The sequence below is a fragment of the Cyprinodon tularosa genome, unplaced genomic scaffold (genome assembly GCF_016077235.1).
Source record: "Cyprinodon tularosa strain WSP-4 unplaced genomic scaffold, ASM1607723v1 ctg38, whole genome shotgun sequence".
Lineage (NCBI taxonomy): Eukaryota > Metazoa > Chordata > Actinopteri > Cyprinodontiformes > Cyprinodontidae > Cyprinodon > Cyprinodon tularosa.
Window position 1 is genome coordinate 507,798 of NW_024039096.1, and position 21,343 is coordinate 529,140.

Below are 21,343 nucleotides of genomic sequence, written 5' to 3' on the forward strand. Positions count from 1 at the left end.
ACTTTATTTCCTGCATTCTTTTCTCTGAATGTTTTGACATTCCTTCCTTCTTTCTGTCTTTCCATCCTGGTGTCACACTTGTCTGTTTTTCTTTGCTGTGTGTGATTCTGACTCAATTTTCTTTTTTTCTTGTCCATTTTCTTCTGTTCTTTCTCCTTTTCTACCAACCTCCCTTCCTTTCCTTATCCTACCTCCCTTTTTTATGGTGCATTTACACCAAATCCAAATAATGAGGCCGGAGCAGGTGATTTATGTTAACCATATGCAAAGGCTCTATAAAGAGCAAAACGATGCAAAGGACCCTTTTCTAACAATGCTTATGCCCTTTAGAGTGAAGTTAAACCAGTGTTGGACACGAAGCTAAAAAGTCTGAGTCTGAATCTTTTTTTTCTTCCTTTTCTTCCATGTTGCAGTTCCTCTGTCTCTACTTTGTGTCCTTCCTCTCTAAACTTCCATGTTTTCTGTTGTCCGTCCTTTAATCCTTCCTCCCCTTCCTTTGTGTCTCTATCTCTTTTCCATCCTATTCCTCTGGCTTCATTTTTTCCTTCCCTCCATCTTCCCTGATTCTGCTTTTGAAGCCTCTACATTCCAGGCGTGCCCACTGCAGAACTAAATTTATATGAATCTTTAAATTATTATTTAATATTGAAATAAAGGAATGAAAGCTTATTATTCAAATGAAAGTTTGAATAATAAGCCCAAAAAGATGACACCCTTGATGAAAATGCTGCTCCCAGTTTAATCAACCATTTCCCTGCAGTGACATGCAGACTGCAATAAAGGACATGCTTCTGGAATGCATGCCTGTTGCCATAAAAAGATTTTCTCCATATCCTCATGCTTGTGTTTGTTCTGATTTCAGGGTACATTCCCAGCTACCTCGAAAAGGATGAGCCATGTGTGGTGTGTGGCGACAAAGCCACAGGTTACCACTACCGCTGCATTACCTGTGAAGGCTGCAAGGTATGCATACGCAACCATAGCCGCCTGCTGTAGCAGCAGATATCTCAGTAGCTTATTCCTTTAGTTTCATGTCATTGGATGAGGCTTTTCTCGGTGGAAAAATGCAGTAATTATAAGGTGCTTTAAACATTTAAATAGTGTATTTATTATTCTGTCTTGGGGTGAATTTCTGATGTCATTTATAATGAGAAGAAATCAATTAAACTAAACCTTAAGAAACCTTTAGAAAGCCGGAAATAATGGCTGATATGCATCATGTTAACGATCATTGGAAAGTCATTCAATATCCGAAGCTGAATGAAGAAAAAAAAGGATTTAAGGTCTTTGCACCAAACGGTGGTTTAGCGTTTCACCAAAAAGCTGCAGGAGGACGGATTGTTCCTCTTCACTGCAGCTGCAGACTGACACGATCGTGTTACCTCGTCTTTTTTTTTTATTCCTCCATCACTTTCATTTCTAACTGCTCCGTTTCCCACCAGGCGACCCCTTCCGTTTCACCGACTGTCACTCTGCCTGAAGCATTCATTCATCTCTCTCTCTTGTGTTTTTCTGCGCTTTTATCCCGATGCCTGCAGGGTTTCTTTCGTAGGACCATTCAAAAGAACCTCCACCCCACTTACTCCTGCAAATACGATGGCTGCTGCATCATCGACAAGATCACCCGCAACCAGTGCCAGCTGTGCCGCTTTAAGAAGTGCATTTCGGTGGGAATGGCCATGGATTGTAAGTGCTGAGCTTTCATTTTGCCACACAACAAAAAAAAACTTAAATGTCTTCAATTGGATTTTTAACAATAAATAAAGGGTAGAATGCTTTACCATGGCTTTGGTTGTAAATTAACACTTAATGGTCTAATTCACGAGTTATGGTGAATAAAACATGCTTCCTGTTGAAATATTTAGTTTTAAATAACAAGTTACTTGGATAATGATTATATGAAACATTTTTTAATTTTTCTGTACCCAGTGGTACTGGACGACTCAAAGCGGGTGGCTAAACGGCGCCTTATTCAGGAGAACAGGGAGAAACGCAAAAAGGAGGAGATGGTGAAATCCTTGCAGAGCCGTCCAGAGCCCACTGTGGATGAATGGGACCTGATCCGGCTGGTGACGGAGGCCCATCGGCACACCAACGCTCAGGGCGCACAGTGGAAACAGAAGCGCAAATTCCTGGTAAGGACTTGCAAAAATTAAAAATGTATTTCCTTAATATATATTTTAGTCCGCTTTAAAGATCAGTTCCTGCTATGTGCCCTTTAGTCTGGCTCTTAGAGTAGGGAAACCTTACAGGATCAGTCTGAATGCTGCAGGAGAAGAGTTTTCATGCTAAGGACTTGTTAATTAATGACTTAATATATATCAAAATTTCTTATATCTGTTTAACTGACAACATTTTTTCAATGTTACATTGATAAAACAAGCTAAAGTATAAACATGAGACAATCATGAATCCATTGTGGGATTGTTTACACTGTTTAATAGCAAAACCAATGCAGAATGCAATTTATGCAGTTGTTTGTAAATATAAATTCTATTCAATTCGGTTTATTTATATAGTCCCAATTCACAACACATGTCATCTCAAGGCACTTTACAGTTCAACCAGATCATCCAGTCAAATTGATACAAAAATCTCTATCTAAGGAAAACCAGTTGATTGCATCGACTCATTGACTCAAATACAATCCCTCACACTAAGCATGCTTGCAGCGACAGTGGAGAGGAAAAACGCTTAAACCCGGGTGCACACTCCTCATCTAAAGGAGATTTAGATACGAGAAGGAAACTTTCTGTGTCGGGAGGTAATGACAAATCAAGCCAGCCCTGCTGTCGTTGCTAACTCACATTTTGCACTCTGAATTCACACGGCACATAATCCATTTGCTTTTAACGTGTCAAGTATGACTCCATAGGTCCTGCATGAATTCCCTAATTCTGCCTTCAGACTGCTTGAATTCTCGGTGCGTTTTCTAACACCTGTGGAAGTGAACATTCTCTGAGGCGAGATGGAAATTAGGAGCTACTTTACTGAGAGCAGCTCTAAAGAATCCTGAGCTGTTGAAATGTTCCCAAACCTTCTGTCTTTTAGCAACAGAGATGCATGCAAATCTGTTTACAAATTCAAATCTGAAAATCTGCAGTGAATTAAGGTTTGGTACTCTTGACTCTAACACCTTCAATGAGGTGTATTTCAACCAAATAAATGAATGCAGAATCAAGTAAGTAGATATAAAATGAAACACCACTGGAATATAATCTTTAGATAGTTTCTATGGGTAATTGTGATCTAATTTGCATCAGTGCAACACATAAAATCCTAGCAAAAAGTATCTTGAGGGGTATTTCTAGGGTGGATGGTTGATATAGAAAGCAGGAGAAATATCTGCGTGTTTGACGTCCCACCTGCCAGCTTGGACATGACTGATCATAACCCAGGATTTGCTTCAGTAGAGATAAGGAGAGAGTTTACAGAAAGCAGAGCAATGACATATGCTGAGATTCATGGGGTAGCAGGATACATTAATCTTCTAAACCATTAACACAATTACATTTGGTTAAGAGCCCAGAAACAGCACAGCTCCCCAGGTACAACAAAAGCAGAGTTTTTCAGAAGGCCTTTTGCTCTATATATGCCAAGTTGCCAAAGTTAGCTTTTTGCAAGAATTTTGAAATAACATTTTTATAAAATTAGGAATTCAATAAATTTTCACGTTGGTGTTTCACCCCGCCAACAGCATCAATGTGGATGTAAGCATTGCAGTTGAGATTTAGAAGCTATTCTTTTTACAGTAGATTTAGCATCCTACTAAAACATCCTCTTTTTTTATGAAGTAATGAACATTTATATAATTGAAGATCTCAAAATAGTTTTTTAGTTAAATGTTTTGGTGTTTGTACACACCATCTGACCAAAGTGAAATATGAATCCTCCCCATAAACCTTCAGCAGACATAAATCTCCCGCTTTTCATTGGTTTTAAACTTATAAATTTAAAACTGATGGTCAAGGAAGCATTTTCCAAATAGTGAAGTGTTTTCATCAGAATCTGTTCAATCTGTGCATTGAGCAGAAGATCCAATTAAAAAACCAGCGGACATCTGGTTCTACTTCAACTCAGGTTCAATAATAAAAAACACTTTTTAATACCAGCTCCAAGTTCCAAGAAAAAAAAAATTACCCTTATGCCAGATATGTTGAATAAATTTTACATTTTTTTATTTGGCTCTAACTGATACATCAGTATACATTATCTTAAAAAAAAAAACGTACAAACATCCACATAATAAGGAAACACGAATCCAAAAAAATGTATGACTATATATATGAGGTATAAAGCCAGAGTTTTTACTGTTTTCTACTAGTATAGAGTAAGTATACAGGGCCTACTGTATGATAAGTAAGCACTGGTATAATTTACTCTTCAACATCCTTTGTTTGTTAGTTGTTTGCCTTGAACGCTAAAGGTTTGTCTTTCCTAACTACACATGAATCTGGGATTACCTTCTGGTTCGCAGAGTAAAAGGAAACTCACCGTTAATGTCGCCCTGAGATCCGTCGGTATTTTCCAGTCTGTAATTCTCTAGAAAACAAAGTTTTACTTCAACGATGTCTCATACACTACTCAGCTTTGACAGCATCATCCCACTGCATCTGATAGGCAAACTGGAACAGCCGGGCTTCATTACACCCCTCTACAATTGGCTGCTAGACTTCCTCACAAACAGACCTCAGTCAGTCCGAGTTGGACAGAACACCTCTGATGTCTTCAACCTAAGCATAGGCTCCCCTTAAGTCTACGTCCTGACACAACTGCGCCCCCTGGTTCACCAATCAGACCGTGAAGTTTGTAGATGACACCATCAGCTATAGAGGTGGTCAGCAGCACCAAATTCCTGGGGGTGCACATCACAGAAAACCTCACCTGGAGTGTAAACACCTAACCTGACTCCGCCAGATGGATTTGCTCCGCATATCCATCTGGAAACCTTTCTTTGAAGAAATTTTGCAAAGGGGCTAAAATACTGATTAGCTGATTGGCATATGTTGGTGATAGACGGGCCAAATAAACCAATCAGATCAACGAAGCATATGACGTAACAGAGCGACGACGAAGAGGAGCCAATTGATAGATCAAACTCTTGCCGAAACCAGTCGGGAGAAGAGCAAAAACATCTTTTCCTCTGAGAAAAGCCTCCAGAGCAGTGTTTTGCTCTTCTTTCAGTGAAGAAATACTCTGTAATTCTGATAAAACTTGCTCGATAGCCACGCTAACGCTAGTTTCATCGGCTGAAGCTGCCATGTTCCTTAGACTGAACTGTCGCGCTTCTCGTTGCGTCACACCTTAACTCGCCTCAAAGCCAACGCTGATTGGACGTTTGTTTGGTGAACGGCTCCAAATTTTCTTTAACAGAGAGTCTCCAGACTGATCTGCGAGTGAAACCTTGAAAGCTCGCGAGATCAGGATGGTCTCACGAGGCTAGTAAACACCACACCACTGGTCAAAATGGCACAAAAGTGTATTTTACATCCTGCGGAGGATGAGGAGAGCCCTCCTGCTCCCACCCATCCTCATCACCTTCTACAGAAGTACCATAGAGAGCATTCTGACCAGCTGTCTCACTGTGGGGTGTGGAGGCTGCAGCGCCTCAGACTGGAAGAAAGTGTTTTATGCCAGCGCTGTGTGTCGCAAGCCCGTAACACTAATACTAACCCCTCATACCATCACCATGGACTGTTCTCCCTGCTGCCCTCTGGGAAGAGGTTTCAAAGCATTCAATGCAGGACCAGTAGATTCTGCAACAGCTTCTTCCCCACCGCCATCAGACTGCTGAACTGTTGGGAAATACTTTAAATCATTTACAGAGTCTGCACCGAAAATACTGCATATTTGCACCATTAATGCTCTAAACTTCCATATCAACCTGAGTTTTTTTGCACCATTTTTTTTTCTCCCACACTGCTTACATTTGATCAGTGCTGCATTTAATGGAATGGACATCTTCATTTATTGTCTTAAGCTGCACTAAATTGAATTTTGTTTTATATACACTCTGTGTATACAAAATGACAATAAAATTTGTCTAAGTTTAAGATATGGCATAATATTATTAACACCGGAAGCTGAAGAAGTCAGATACTCCTTTTTCTTGCCACCTGTTGGTGAGCTGGGAAATATCCGTCCTTCCCTCCCTCTCTTCTCCTCTCCTCTTTTTTCTATCTTCTCTTTTTCCCTCATTTTTTTCCTGTCTGACTTCCTTCATTTTATCTGTTTTTCTTTCCTCAGTTTCTTTTTTTGTTCCACCTTTGTCCTTATTCCTTCTTTTGTTTCTTCATATTTTCATCCATGTGTTCTTTCTTCTGTCTTTTCTTACTCAGATGATGATTGTAAATATAGTCCACATTACAAAGAAGTGTGGAAAAGTGTCAAACTTTTACACAATTAATCCATGCAAACTCTGGAGCTTGTTGTTGAAAACTCAGGTTTCACACATTAAATTAAAAAAAAGGAGCCAGCAATAAGCCCTTATAATCAGTGAATTAGACTAATCCAGCTTCGATCAACCAAAACTGATTTGTTTTTTATTCAAAAGGTCAAGCAGAGCACAGAGCTACAATGTTTTCAGAGACTTTTTTCCATGACTCTTGCTACATTTATCAATGTTCAGGTCATTTTAGAAAATTAGGCTGATTCGATAACCTAAATTATCCTCATCAATTTCCAGAATTAGACTCTGCATTAATCTAGATAATCTGCTGAGTTCACTTTAAGGACTTTTCCCTAGATTTTGTTGTTTTCTTAAGTTCACTAGACGTTTCTAATCACATTTTGCCATAGATGAACTCAATACAAACAAAAGCCATTCCAACATAAAGTGTTAAATACAATATCTGTGGAATAAGTGTAGCAAATTAAGGGTGTAAAACCCTCAGATGATTCTCCTACTTCTCCTCAAAAGCTTTTATTTTTTAATTTTTTTATATATACAATCTACCCTGACCACCTACAAATGCTTATTTTTTTAATCTAGAGTTGCATCTACCAAAGTTATTATTGCAATAATTTAACCTTTACATGAACAATCGTATCCCAGTTGTTGGTCCAAGTTTTATGATTGATGACTTGCAGTTGAAGGTGATTATTCTTATGCTTATCTTAACATTGGCTGAAGCTCAACTGCAAAAAAAATAACTTCAGCTTTGACACATACTTTATTAACTAGAGGTATGAAACCGTATTTTACATTATCACATTTCATTTGCTGAGATATCTAAATGTGAACGTTTTAATATCCACAATCCTCACATTAGACCCAAAAACTTCAATGCATTTCATTGTTATTTTATGCGACTAAAATAGTGCACAATGGAAATGACCAAGAATTCAGTGTTTTTATTAAAGTTTTCAATTAAAATCAGAAACTTCTCAGCCTCTATTGATAATCATGGTACTTCCTTAGTCATCCTGTTTCAAACTGGATGGGATTTTGTGTGACAGTCTTTACTACAAACTATGTTTTATTATCTCTAGATCTCCAACCAAAAGATCAGTGCAAAAAAACGATCTAGAAATAAGTAAAAATTTCTTAAATAAAGTTTATTCAACCGTAATTTGAGCAGGTAAATGAGATAGTTTGCCAATGGAATGAGTAATTTTAGTCTTAAAATAAGAGAATTAGATAATATGCACTTGAAATAAGACAACCCAATTGTGTTTTCTTATTTTAAGTGTAAATTGTCTTGTTCCATTGGCAAAATGTCTTTTTTACCTCCTCAATTCAAGAACAAATGCACTTATTTTAAGAAAAAATGACTTATCTAGATTTAGATTTTTTGCAGTGATCAGACCAATAGTAATAATATTAAGGCTTTATAATAATAATTCACTTAAGAATGCAAAAATTCAAAAAGAACACTGCAATAGGTTTTAATAGCTTATGTTTAAGGTGTTTTGTTCATTCTAAGGGAGGTTTTAATAGATATTCTAAAGCTGGACGGATTTCTGAGGGATTTTTTTTACACCATTTCCTAATCGCTGTTTTTTTTTCACCTGATGCAGCCAGAGAAAATTGGCCAGTCTCCAGTTGCCCCAACGTCAGACTGTGACAAAGTGGATCTTGAAGCCTTCAGCGAGTTCACCAAGATCATCACCCCTGCCATCACTCGCGTTGTTGATTTTGCCAAAAAACTGCCCATGTTCTCTGAGGTGAGTGAAGGTAGATTGTTTGGCAGCAGAGGACCGGTTCAGAGAGTGATGGATGCTGCTACGTTTCTGTCCGACTGTGTTTGTTTGTGTAAATTACTTAGGTTTAGTTGTACAGTTTGTCTGGACGATAATTTCATGTATCTTCAGAGAACTCAAAGATTGAAGTAATGACTAAGCTGAGCAGTAGAGAGCCTTGATAATTCATCCATACTCCTCAACCTGGTATATGAATGGAAAGTGAAAGGAAAAGGATGTGTTTTCATTTTTTTATTTTTTTTTCTAACGAACCCTTAGCAGCAATTATTCCTGCAAGTTTTTTGGTTGTTTCTTTACAGGCTTAACACTCATTTTCATTTATTAAACACCTTAAGTTCAGTCACATATGACAAAATTGTCTTTTTCAGGTCTTGCCACAGAGTCACTTGAATTTGTTTCCATCTGTTGGGTTCATAAAATGTAGGTTTTTGCAAAAGAAGAACTGAAATACACAATTATGGATACAATTTCTGCAGAAAGGAGAGACAGTTGAATCCCAGACTCAAACACACTGTCTCCCACCGGACCTCCTCTGCAGAGCATTTTATTAACATAACATGACACATGGTTACAAACAGAGTATTGTTCTGACAGAACAATTGATCAGTTCATGAAGACAGAATGCTCCATCAGAATGACAAGGCAGGATAGTCTCCTGACTGGATCATGAGAGAGGAGTGGACCATCCCCTCGCACAAATGTTACATAAACACACATTAATTTTATAATCATCATTGAATAAACCTAATACCATCTACATTTTTTGTGTATGTTTAAAGCCTCTGCCCTGCTAGAAGGTCAACGTCTGTCTACATCTCGTCTTCTGCAGCCTCCTATAGGGTTTTTCTCCTTTTACATTAATCTAAGCTGATCTACTGCTTCCCTGTTACTGCATTTTGGGCGCCAGAGCATCTGATTTACATGCATCGTCCAGCAGCATCAAGAGGCCCTCCGACAGTGTGGTGCCTGAACGCGTTCATTGAACGAAAGTTCATGAACTCGTTCATATTTTAGGCGAACGTGAACTGAACGTACTGTATTACTGCCTGATGAACGTTACTGTGAACTTGTTCATTCTGGTGTCTGTGAACGGCACGCTCTCTCAGTTCACCTCCGTTAAATAGGTTGCCAAATTTCTATAGAGCCCTCCAGGCGAAACCCCGGCTAAATCACACCGTAAACACGCCTTAATATGTAGCGGGAAAAACACCCAAACTGGCAACACCAGCTACCAGTGTCGTAGCCTACAGCCGCGTGCGTCATCAAAACAAAATGCAGCGTGGAAGCCACAGCAGCATGGAGGCGACCGTGGAGGCGACAAAGCAGCAGTATGATCACTTAGAACAGATTTATGACCAGGTGGTCGGTGAGGATGATGGCAACAATCTTACATTTCTCTGCAAACTTTGCCTGCCGGCTTTCAGTAAAAAAATCCGCACTTCAGTAAACTTATATTCCTCAGTTTGTGTTAGTAAAATTTTCTTGAGGGTTTTACTATTCATGTAACTTGTTTGTTAAACCTGCCTGGTATAATTTTCCAGGATTCCAGTATTCCTTTTTAGTATGTACTGAAGTGGAATTTCAAATGGAAAAATGATTAAAATTAAAAAAACATTTGCACCTTAAAGACTACTTTCCTGTTTTTCTTTTAATAATTCCTCATAAAAAAGACCATTCAAGCAGCACATTTTTCCTGATGTTTTTGAGAATATACTGTAGGGGTGAAAGCTGCAGCTGCTACTAGTGTGAAGTGAATGGACAGCAACAAAGCATTAAAGCAACAATGGGGAAATGCTGTCCCCTCAATGCTAATGTAAACCCTGGTTGGATAAGGATACAAAACTGGATATGAAGATGAAATCTGACGCACAGTTTCAGTGTTACAACTGTTAAAATAATTGCTGTCTGTGGTTCTACAGTAGGCTATGGTGTAATTGAGCAATATATGAAAAAAAAAGAACTATGAACTAGTTCATTTTTTGGAACTGTGAACTTAGTTCAAAATTTTGAATTATGAACTATGAACTGAGCTAGTTCATTTTAAAATGTGTGAACTGAACTTTGAACTAGTTCACGTAGAAAGAGATCTTCCCCAACACTGCCCTCCGAGCGTTGTGGCATCGTATAATCCAACGCCGGAGTTTGGAAATCTTAACTTTTGCGCCTTGCCGTAGAAGTTCAACCAATCAGAAAAGCAGAAACAAGAGTTTTCTGGGAGACACTACATGCAAGCTGTGATCCCTTCTGCAGAGCTGTCAGTATATGAAAAATGGATATTTATAAAAGGTGTTAAACACAGGTTTTAAAAAGGCAGGATAATTTATTTTTCTATAAACAAGGAACAGAGAATGAATTCTGATCATTATTGCACCACTAAAACATTTTCTTATTGAACTGTGGTTAAAACAGTTTATAAAGGATATATATTAACTAAAAATTTTAAAACCTGCCAGCTAAAAAAATAATAGGTATATATATATATATATATATATATATATATATATATATATATATATATATATATATATATATATATATATATATATACCGATGAGTACCAAATATTTTAGTCACTTATTGATATAATTACCTAAATATTTTGTACCTGCAGTTCTGGTACTTACAGTTTTTACCACAAATATAAAAAAGACTTTATATTCACTTTCAGCTGCTATGAATGGTAGCGGGAAATCCGCAACAGCATTGGGCTTCAGAGAGCTTTAACTGGGGAAGTCCAGCGCTGTCACCCGCCGGTCTGCGGTAGGGGCCTGCTGTCCCAAACAGAACTAATTATTTAATTAGGAACATATCCTGATAAAATTACTACACAGATGACATTTTGAGGTGGATTTGTTGAGAAAATAACCTTTAAAACCTTTTTTTTCCCCCAATTCATCAAAGCAAATAAAGCCAAGCTGCTCTTTAGATGCAACGAAACAACAGAGCAGCTCGACAGCCGAAGTATCGAGCATTCAAAGCGTCTGACCTCAACTTGCACAAGCATCCAAGTTTAGGAGTTGGATGCTCTTTTGAAGATGTGTGAACGCAGCATAAGAAAGCCATTCCAAACCATAATATAAGCTGCAACCAGATTCTTTTCCCAACTAAAAGGTCTCCTGCCGACAGATTATGGTAACTGAGCTGTCGAGATCTGCAGCTCATCCAATTTAAGAGCCTTTCCCCTGTTCTTCTAATTCATAACCTCCTTACCAAGCCAGACAGTTTATCCACGGTCTTGTATATTTGTAGATATATTTTCCACTTTCAGAGGATGAGATTACAAATGTTCAAAGTTTTATAGCCTAACTCTGATTTAAGTTTCTCCAAACCTTAATTTATAACCTTGCTGCTGAACACCTACTCTTTAGTCTGTTTGTTCTCTAGTGTTCTCTAACAAACCTCTAAAGCCTAAACCAAACAGCTTTATTTATACTGTGACTTATTTACACATGAAGCCTGTGAACGCAAAGGTGAAACATTTTCATTTTAGACTCTGTTTACTTGAAGGCAAATTATTAACAGAATTTAAACCTTCAAAAATACTCTGCATCCATCATCTTTCTCAAAAGCAGTGTAATAATTAAGTGACGATGGTGTTTTTGGAGAATCATCCAAGGCTTTTTGTCTAATGCAACAGATGCATTCAGAGCATCTTAAGTTGGAATTTGTAGCTAAATTAATCCCAAATAAAGAGTTGTCTTTATAATCTAGAGATTTAAATATTTGAAGACATATCCAGGAGATTTGGGTGCTGTTTTTTTCGTTAGTATAACTGTGTTTTTTTCATTTTATTTTGTGTTTTTTAATCTAATAATAAAACTTAATGATAAAACTTAAAAATTTAAAAATACAGTTTAGCTAAGATGGGGTTTCGTTATGCTTCCTCACTGAATCCCCGATAGAAAATGCACAGAAACAAAGCCAACAGTCATTAAGCCACTAAAAGCTAATTAGCTGCTTCTCCTTTAAATTGATGTAGCAGTAAACGCATTGTAAGCATTTCGTTTACGCTTCGATGACGAGCCCTGATTACAAATGTACAAGACAGAGCAAGACAGCGAATGTCAATTAAACTGTTCAGCTGACAGTTGTGACACGGAGAGGGAAGAGTTGCATCGAGGTGAGATTAATTCAGAACACCCAATGAAATGAGATTCAGCTTAGGGCTGCTTGTATCCATTTAAATCGTGGTTTTTGAATTATCTGTCCATGCAGCGGAAACACATACAAGTTTGGTTGAATGCAACCCATCTGCCTCTGCTGTAGATTAGTGAACAGATTCTTCATGCGTCCATTGTGGATTGTCACATGGCACAATTTGTGACAGATGACAGTATAGACGGGACTTGGTCGGGTGAACTCTGGGTTATTGTCTAATTGTTATTCATGTTTTACTCAGTTGTTGCTAAGCTGCAGGCAACACACCCCTGTGCGTTCGTGGATATATCTGATCATATTTTCCTGCTAGACTTATTTCAACAGTTTGTCAGGACCTATGAACCTCTAACATAAGAACTCCTAGTGTTAAATTGCAACTCTTTATTTTTCCTTGTTAGGATTTTAAAGGCGAGGAAGCTTGTAGTGATGATATATGCTGGCTTGGACCACTCACTTTTACACCGTCTGCAGTTGGTACAAAATGCAGCTGCCCGTCTCCTTACTGGCACACGTAAACGTGACCACATATCACCTGTTCTAGCCTCACTGCACTGGGTCCCGGTTGTTTTTAGGATAGATTTTAAAATTTTATTTTTTGTTTTTAAAGCTCTTAATGGTCTAGCCCCCCAGTATTTGACTGAGCTTCTCCAAATTCATACCCCGGCCAGAACACTGAGATCCTCTAATCAGCTGCTACTCGCGATGCCTAAAACCAGACTTAAAACCAAAGGTGATCGTGCCTTTATGGCAGTGGCTTTTAAATCCTCTTTAAAGTCACATTTCTTCTCCCTGGCTTTTAATCATGTCTAAGTGGAAATTTGGCAAAATTTTATTTTAAATTTTATTTTATTCTAAAATGTATTTTAATTGAAACATTTATCTTATTCTAGTTTATGTGTTTACGTATTTTAGTCTTCAGCTTGTATCTTATGTTCCTTAACTGTGATTCCTGCACATCATTTTGGTCAACCCCGGTTGTTTTAAATGTGCTTTATAAATAAAGTTTGAGTTGAGTTGAGTTGATGAGTAAAGTGAAAACATGATTTCTTGAGGCTAAAGATGTCCTGCAGGGTCATTTTCATTCTACATACTGGAAGGTACCATTGCAGATTTGGCTCTATGGTTGTGACAAAAAACAAAGATAACTACTCGAGTAATTAAATGTTTGTCTAATAAAGCTTAAAATAAGCAGTTTAAGGGGAAAGTGGAAAATATCTAACTTGTCAAAACGAAGAGGTTGAATCAATCAAATTAGACTAAACCAAAACCCGGACAGGAATGGAGTCCGCAGTACAGCAACTGTCGTCTTAAAGGACTCATGATGTTTGACGCACGGACAATCTGCAAGGTAAATTAGCTACCCGGCCGTTACAACATCTGTAGCATTTATGTTCTGTGCAGCTTTCTACTAACCTGACTCCGCCAGATGGATATGCGGATTACTTCCGCTGAAGTAATTTTGGGAAGGGGCGAATATACTGGTTAGCTGATTGGCCTATGTTGGTGATAGACGGGCTAAATAAACCAATCAGATCAACGAAGCATATGACTAACAGAGCGACGACGAAGAGGAGCCAATTGATAGATCAAACTCTTGCCGAAACCAGTGGGGAGAAGAACAAAAACATCTTTTCCTCTGAGAAAAGCCTCCAGAGCAGTGTTTTACTCTTCTTTCAGTGAAGAAATACTCTATAATTCCGATAAAACTTGCTCGATAGCCACGCTAACGCTAGTTTCATTGGCTGAAGCCGCCATGTTCTTTAGACTGGACTGTCGCGCTTCTCATTGCGTCACACCTCAATCCGTCTCAAAGCCAACGCTGATTGGACGTTGGTTTGGTGAACGGCTCCAAATTTTCTTCAATGGAGAGTCTCCAGAGTGATTTGCGAGTGAAATCTTGAAAGCTCGCGAGATCAGGATGGTCTCACGAGGCTAGCTTTCTACCCCTTCTGGTCAGCTCCAAGTGGGCATGGTTAGCAGAAGCTGCATGTTGACGACAACACACCACTAGCGGAAGTAGAACACGGCCGTTAAAAGTAGTGTTTCACCGATACCGATACCAGTATCGGACGGGGCCCCGATACTGCCCTAAAATGGTGGTATCGGCGAGTACCAACAAATAGGGCACCAATACCATTTTGAGAGCCATAAGTTTATTCAACTATTGTCACCCACTCCTTAAGTTTCTTTTAAATTGATTTAAATAAAGTTCCAAATGCAACAAATATCTCTAATGTTTCAGAAATAATGTCATTTGTTCATAGTGTCAGTAACAATAGGATAATACCACAGCATTACTGTGGCACTATAATCTTACTCCCTTTTATTTTGCAGTTCTAGCCAATTAGTTCACCTTAGAAGAAAATATGATTATATTTTATGACACAATAGATATTTTTTGGCTCTTAAAAGCTATATTGTCTGAGGCAGACACATGGATGGTTTTAGACAAGTGTCAACAGGGGCCAGTTCCCCTGTAGAACTGAAATGATGATACACTGGCAGAAGAACTGAACTGTTCCCCTACACCAGTTATTTTTTTTAAACCCTTGCAGTTTTAATTTAACGACAATTTCAAAATGATAGAGTTGCACTTTTAGCTTGAGCCATATAGAGTTGAGGTTTCTGCAACATTCAACTCCAGGGTCCCCGTTGATCTGTGGCTCTGTTGATAGATTTAACAATGGACTTTATCCCTGTATTTTTCTACATATCTTTTTTTTTTCTTCTGTAACCCTATGAAAAAACCCTGGCCAAGCCCTTACCCCTCTGTTAAATTTAGTCCTTACATTTTCTGTTAAATTTAGTCCTGTTTATTTTGATACAGTATATATCCTCACAACAGAGATAATGTTTCCATTGGCCAATAAAAGGCATTTGTTTTTGTTTGATCATCAGCTGCCTTGCGAAGACCAGATCATCTTATTGAAAGGCTGCTGCATGGAGATTATGTCGCTGCGAGCGGCCATCCGCTATGACCCGGAAAGCGAGACGCTGACGCTGAGCGGGGAGATAGCTGTAAAGCGCGAGCAGCTGAAGAACGGAGGGCTGGGAGTAGTGTCTGACGCCATCTTCGATCTGGGCAAAAGCTTGGCACAGTTTAACCTGGATGACACCGAGGTGGCGCTCCTACAGGCCGTGCTTCTCATGAGCTCAGGTATGTTTAAAAGTAAAAAGGTTTCCTCATTTTATATTTTATTTACAGTTGCTTGACATGATGTTCAGTATAAAATCTAATAAACAAGGTTGCATTTAAATGACTTAGACTTAGACTTAGACTTCTTTATTTGTCATTTTGTATGCACAGGGTGCATACAGAACGAAATTGCGTTACATACAGCTTATGAACGTTGCATTGATATTTCAAATGGCACGAGTTATAGAAAAATACAAAAAGTGCAGCAGTGGTCAAAGTGTGAACAGTGCAGAGGATAAGAGACAGTGTGCAAGTTGCAGTGGTTCAGTGCAGAATGGCATTTGTGCAAAAAATGCGTTATTGAAAAATACAATGAGATGAACAATTTAAAGGGCTAAAAGTTAAAAGTGGTGCAGAGTTCGGATTGTGGATCAAAGGTTCAACAGTCTGATGGCAGTGGGGAAGAAGCTGTTGCACAACCTGGTGGATCTGCAGCGGATGCTGCGGAACCTCTTTCCAGAGGGCAGCAGGGAGAACAGTCCATGGTGGGGGTGTGAGGGGTCTTTGATGATATCATTGACATCATTTTGTTTTCTTAGCTTTGGTAGCAAGAAAAGTTTTCTAGTTTCTAATAGAGAATGTTGCAGCCGGAAGAAGAGAAATTCCCCAATACCTGAAGCACATTCATAGGGCCTCTTTCTTAGATCAATATCATTGACCCAGTCTGCCATTTCAGAGGCCTTGTCTCAGTCCTTCTTTAAAGCTAAGAACTCCAGGAAAACCAAGATACAGTATTTATTTTTCTTTTTGTTCTCTTAGCACTGTCCTCAGCCTCTCGCTGTTATTTCTTGACACGTCCAGGCAGATTGTTTTTCTTACTTTGAGCCTTGACTACTTAGCTGTGAGTTGACAGGATTTGGTTGAAACTGTAGTTGTGCAGTTTAACTTTGATGACTTAAGTAGTCTAACATGCCACTTCTGCTCACTTGTGTGTTATAGAGGGGCGGACTTCTGAGCTTCTCTCAAAGTATAAATTCTTCCAAGCAAACTAAATTTTTTTCTTGTTCTCGACTTCTTAAGAACAAGTAGAAATTTCATAGTTCTGTAGCTGGCTTTATTAGCAGAGAGGCTCGCCAAAATGGCCACTGTCTTCTCAATCTCAGTGCTAATTTTTAATTGTTAAAAAAATATCAACAACAAAGATGGGATGAGCTAGTCTTTGTGGGGTCCACAAGACAAAACACCTTTGCCACTCCCTATTGGCCAATATTTTCTATGTATATTCAATTCAATTGAGTTTATTTCTATAGTGCCAATTCACAACACATGTCATCTCCAGGTAGCTTACTGTTCACCAGATCATACAGTCAAATTGATTCAAAGTTTTCTATCTAAGGAAAACCAGTTGTTTCCATCGACTCAAATGCAATCTCTCACACTAAACATGCTTGTAGCGACAGTGGAGAGGAAAAACTCCCTTTTAACAGGAAGAAACCTCCAGCAGAACCAGGCTCAGTGTGAGCGGCCATCTGCTGAGGCCGACTGGGGTTCAAGGAGAGAGAAGCAGAGATACAAAAAGCAGCTGTAAAAGGCGACCCCGTCCAGGAAACGCATAGCCAGGCAATATCACAATATATTGCAATTTTCTACCCATCTGATATCAAATTTAAATGTAAAAATAAAAAGGCAATATCTGTACATTATAAGTTCATCAGAAGATATTGATAGTTCATTTATTATGTTGTTTTGTTAGCCACGTTGTTTGGGGTTTAAGTCAGTCTGTGTCGGCCATTGTGGCAGAAATGGCGGCAAAGCACAGCAAAAGGTCCATGGCACCATTTACAGGAGCAGTGGTGCAGAAGTAGTGCATTTCCCCCCGACTTTTTTATTGAAAAAAGTATTTTCTTTTTAAATCAATATTAGAAGCTGAAAGATTGATATTATATCGGGTGGCTTAAAATCTCGATATATCACCAAATTGATTTTTTTCCCATACCACTATTCCCTACTTTGCCCCACAATTCTGGTCCAACCACTTAAGGTAAACACAGCCTAGATGGATCTCAGCTTTCACATTCTGAGTCACTAAAAAATTTCCAGAACTTAATTTTCCCGTAAACCAGAATGACTTGCTTCAGAAAAATTGTTTTTCATTTTTATTACCCCTTACCGACTGTAATTTCTCATTTTAACCTGCATCTTGCCAATTTTTTTTTTTTATTTAGGTGGAAAACCAACCAATCATTGACAGTTCAAACTCCAAGAAATAATAAGGGGTTCAGAGCTTGTTTAATGTTGCTTTTGTCTGCTTTTTTGACAGATCGCTCGGGCCTGACTTGTGTGGACAAGATAGAGAAATGTCAGGAGACTTACCTGCTGGCGTTCGAGCACTACATCAACTACCGCAAGCACAACATTCCCCACTTCTGGCCCAAGCTCCTGATGAAGGTGACTGACCTGCGGATGATCGGGGCATGCCACGCCAGCCGCTTCCTTCACATGAAGGTGGAGTGTCCCAACGAACTCTTCCCGCCGCTTTTTCTCGAGGTGTTTGAGGACCAGGAAGTGTGACACACGGAGTCGCTGCCATTACCTATGGGAAACAGAAAACGGGAGATGGGCAAAAGCCTCGGAGACACAGGAAGAGTCTCACTGGCGGGAATTTGTGTTTCTTCAACATCAAATTCACAGTTTGTGGTTTAAGAAAAACTGGTCGTAACACGAAAAAAAAATAAACCCACACACACCAGCATAAGGAGAACGGAATTAATGCTCCTCCTTCTCTTTTTCTACACCTTCTCCTGTTTAAGAATCGGTGTGGGGGCCCTTCTGTCTGAGCAGCATCTTTCATCCAGAAAGAGTTTTTGCCATTTGCCAAGACACATCCAAAAAACACACGACAACACTCACACTCAGAGCCACAGTTTCTTTCACCTCAGTTCTTCAGGGCAGCGTTGTTTGTGGGGGTCGGGTTCCCCTCCTTGTTTCCTTTTTTTTTTTTTTGTATGCTTCTTGCAGTGCTCACATTTGAAGCAGCTTCTGAGCTGATCAGGACCCTTACAGTATTATTTCTGAAAAAAGTGTTAAAACAGTCATTCAGAAAAAAAAGGGGGGAATGTCGATGCTATTTTACACATTCTTGTAGGCAATCAGCGAACACTGCAAGCAGAAACAATTTTTTTTTTCTTTTCTCCCCCCCACATTTTGCTGGTGTGCAACGGCGCCGATGGAAGCAAACGCTACCAGACTGGGCAGCCTGTTACTCAACTCAATCTGAGCCGTTACTGCTGTTGTTGTTGTTTTGTGATGGAGCTGCTCCTCATCCCACTGAAACTGGTGCTGTATTTATCTAAAAAAGGCTAGTTCAGTTTGATTCAATGAAATCTACTGTCAGCCTTTAAACAGGAGGCAGACTGCAGCTCCATATCTACCTTCTTTTTTTATTTTATTTTTTGTCATCGGACCTACTCCTGTGACTCAGACACACAGACATGTGCAGGCAGTCCCTCTCACTGCCTATGCAGCTTTCATACCGTTGTATGAATTACAATAAAGCGCTTCTCTCTCTGAGGAGTTACCACTCTGAAAGAAGGAAAGGGAAAACGAGACATCAGGAAGAGGGCATTCCCTTTGAGAAGCATATAATAGGGGAGCGGAGACAGGAAGAGGAAGTGTGATGTAATACCCAGACTGGGGTCAGAAGTAAATCTTCTACACCCCGTCTTCCTGTCTCGCTCTTCATCTCACACATATTTACATGGAAACATACAACCTCACCTCAGTGTAACATGAATGCCTCATTTTACTGTACACACTGCACTGTGGTGTCAATATAAAGCCCTAACCTGTAGGGTTTCTACAGGGAGAGTCCTCTCCTCATGGACTCAGCTCAGCGTGGCCCCTCCAGGCTTACATACACACTTGCCTTTTTTTAGAAAAAAATTAAAAAGAGAAAAAAAAAAGTGAAAGAAAAAAAAATGTATGGGAGTCACTGAGAGCAGGTGAAAAGGCCAAGAAGGCTACCATTTACCTCAAAAAAGCGGACACACCCCACTGTGTCAGGCACTACCTCACCTCTGTGGACACAGGGCAGCTGCCCACAGCCAGACATACACCATTCAAGTAGTTGCATATGCAGACTTATATAAAGACGTGCATTTTTTTTTTTTTTTTTTTTGCCTAACAGCACAAAAAAAACACTCACAGAACACATACAGACACACATTCAACTCTCTCACTTGGTTCAAATGAAAAACCATTCAAAAAGACAGGAGGGCCGACCACCCTTCTCCATCCTGCAGGGGGAGTGGTACCAATGACATGCGGATCATCTCTTCTGTTATATGGGACCAAGCATCATCCATTTCTGTAAAAACAGGAAGTGACTTATAGAAGCAGGAAGTGAACGGCGGGCACCCCGGTTTGACCGTTTCAGAGAACAAGCCAGAGCGACAGACGAGACTCGGCCCCAGAACAACGCGCACCCCCCAATGAATTGGCATGCAGAGAACAACCATCTCCATACTATCACAGCTCGTCCTGTAATATCTGCAACTGGATATTGATGAATAGAAGATTTCTCTGAATATTGGGCAGCAGTTAGATTGGCAATCATGTGGAAAAAGAAAGCTTGCTTCACTGTCACTGCTAAATAATGCATACTAACCATTCAGATATTAGAAAAGCTTTAAAAACTTTAAAGTTTTAAAATCACTTAAATTTCAGCTATTAAAAAAAACAAGACAAATTCATCATATAAACACACTGAAGACTCCAGGTTAAGTTTTTCCCTTTTACTTTTCCCCTATTTTGTTCTCTTTATATTTTATATCATCGCTCCCAACTACCTTTAGGTTTCTGTAAACAATCATCTCATGTGTGAGGTAGATAAATTCTAAAATTAAAGATCTTTAAAATCTAAAGATACTGTTATTTTTTTATGTTGTCAAATTTTATATAAATCTATTTAATTAAATCTTTACAGTGACCAGCACAAATGTTCCTTTTTATCGATATATAATGCCACCGTAGAATGATGGACTATATTTTAGTGTTTTAAAGTGTTTTAAAGGATCATTGTTGATGTCTTTCGACCTTAAAACCATGTTAGATCGTTAATGTTTGACATCCTACCAGCAAAACACAAAATCTCTCGATTTGAGGACGCTCATCATCATTTTTCTTTAATTCTAGTTGGACATGGGGTGCACTTTAATTTTCCCATGATTGTCATTAAATATTTTATATGCTTCCCAGTTTTCATCACTATACCAGTTAAATGTAAAACATCCATGGCAGACATCATACAAGAGGCAGCTGGATGACTCTTGAAGCCCACTCTGTTTCTTCAGTTCTGGGCCCAATCCAAATCCGGGTTTCCCCTCCTACTCAACACCAGGCAGCGCTCCTGTGCAGAATGGATAACTAACAGACGAATAAGTATCCAACATGAAGAGAAGAAGAGGACCTGGAAGCACTTCACCTCCTCCTGGGATTCTTCACCTCTCCTGCTCTGCCATCCTCATGGCTTTTCCTGGAGCTCAGCTCAAGCCACCATTATGACCCCATTCAGCCTGGCTAGTGGGAGTTTTTGCACTACTGCAGCAGTCCTCACTTTCACCCCCTTTTCTTGAAAGTTTTGCTTGTACACATTTGTCGGCCCAACTCGTCCTAGATGGGAATCCTTGACCACTCTGTATAACAGAGGCTGACGGCCACAGTTCAGTCAGTCCCAAACCTACCCTGTAGTCGGCATCGCACCGAAGGGTGGAGAGAGACCCCTGCATGGGAGGGATTGGAGGGCTGCGTAGCACTTATCCCCTTCTAGTAATCATGATCCTAGCATTT

At 39.3% G+C, this 21,343-nt stretch overlaps 1 protein-coding gene across 3 annotated transcripts in view; it reads left to right on the forward strand.

Moving 5' to 3' along the window:
* thrab (thyroid hormone receptor alpha b) overlaps positions 1 to 19,458 on the forward strand; it is a 218,873-nt gene extending 199,415 nt beyond the window's left edge. For all 3 annotated transcript variants that reach the window (XM_038296886.1, XM_038296888.1, XM_038296887.1), the window contains 6 exons: positions 863 to 963; positions 1,539 to 1,686; positions 1,930 to 2,135; positions 8,020 to 8,166; positions 15,259 to 15,517; positions 17,817 to 19,458. In XM_038296886.1, the coding sequence (XP_038152814.1) occupies positions 863 to 963; positions 1,539 to 1,686; positions 1,930 to 2,135; positions 8,020 to 8,166; positions 15,259 to 15,517; positions 17,817 to 18,067 (1,112 nt within the window). In that variant the 3' untranslated portion in view covers positions 18,068 to 19,458. The remainder of the gene's footprint in view (positions 1 to 862; positions 964 to 1,538; positions 1,687 to 1,929; positions 2,136 to 8,019; positions 8,167 to 15,258; positions 15,518 to 17,816) is intronic.
* Positions 19,459 to 21,343: the final 1,885 nt, after the last annotated feature.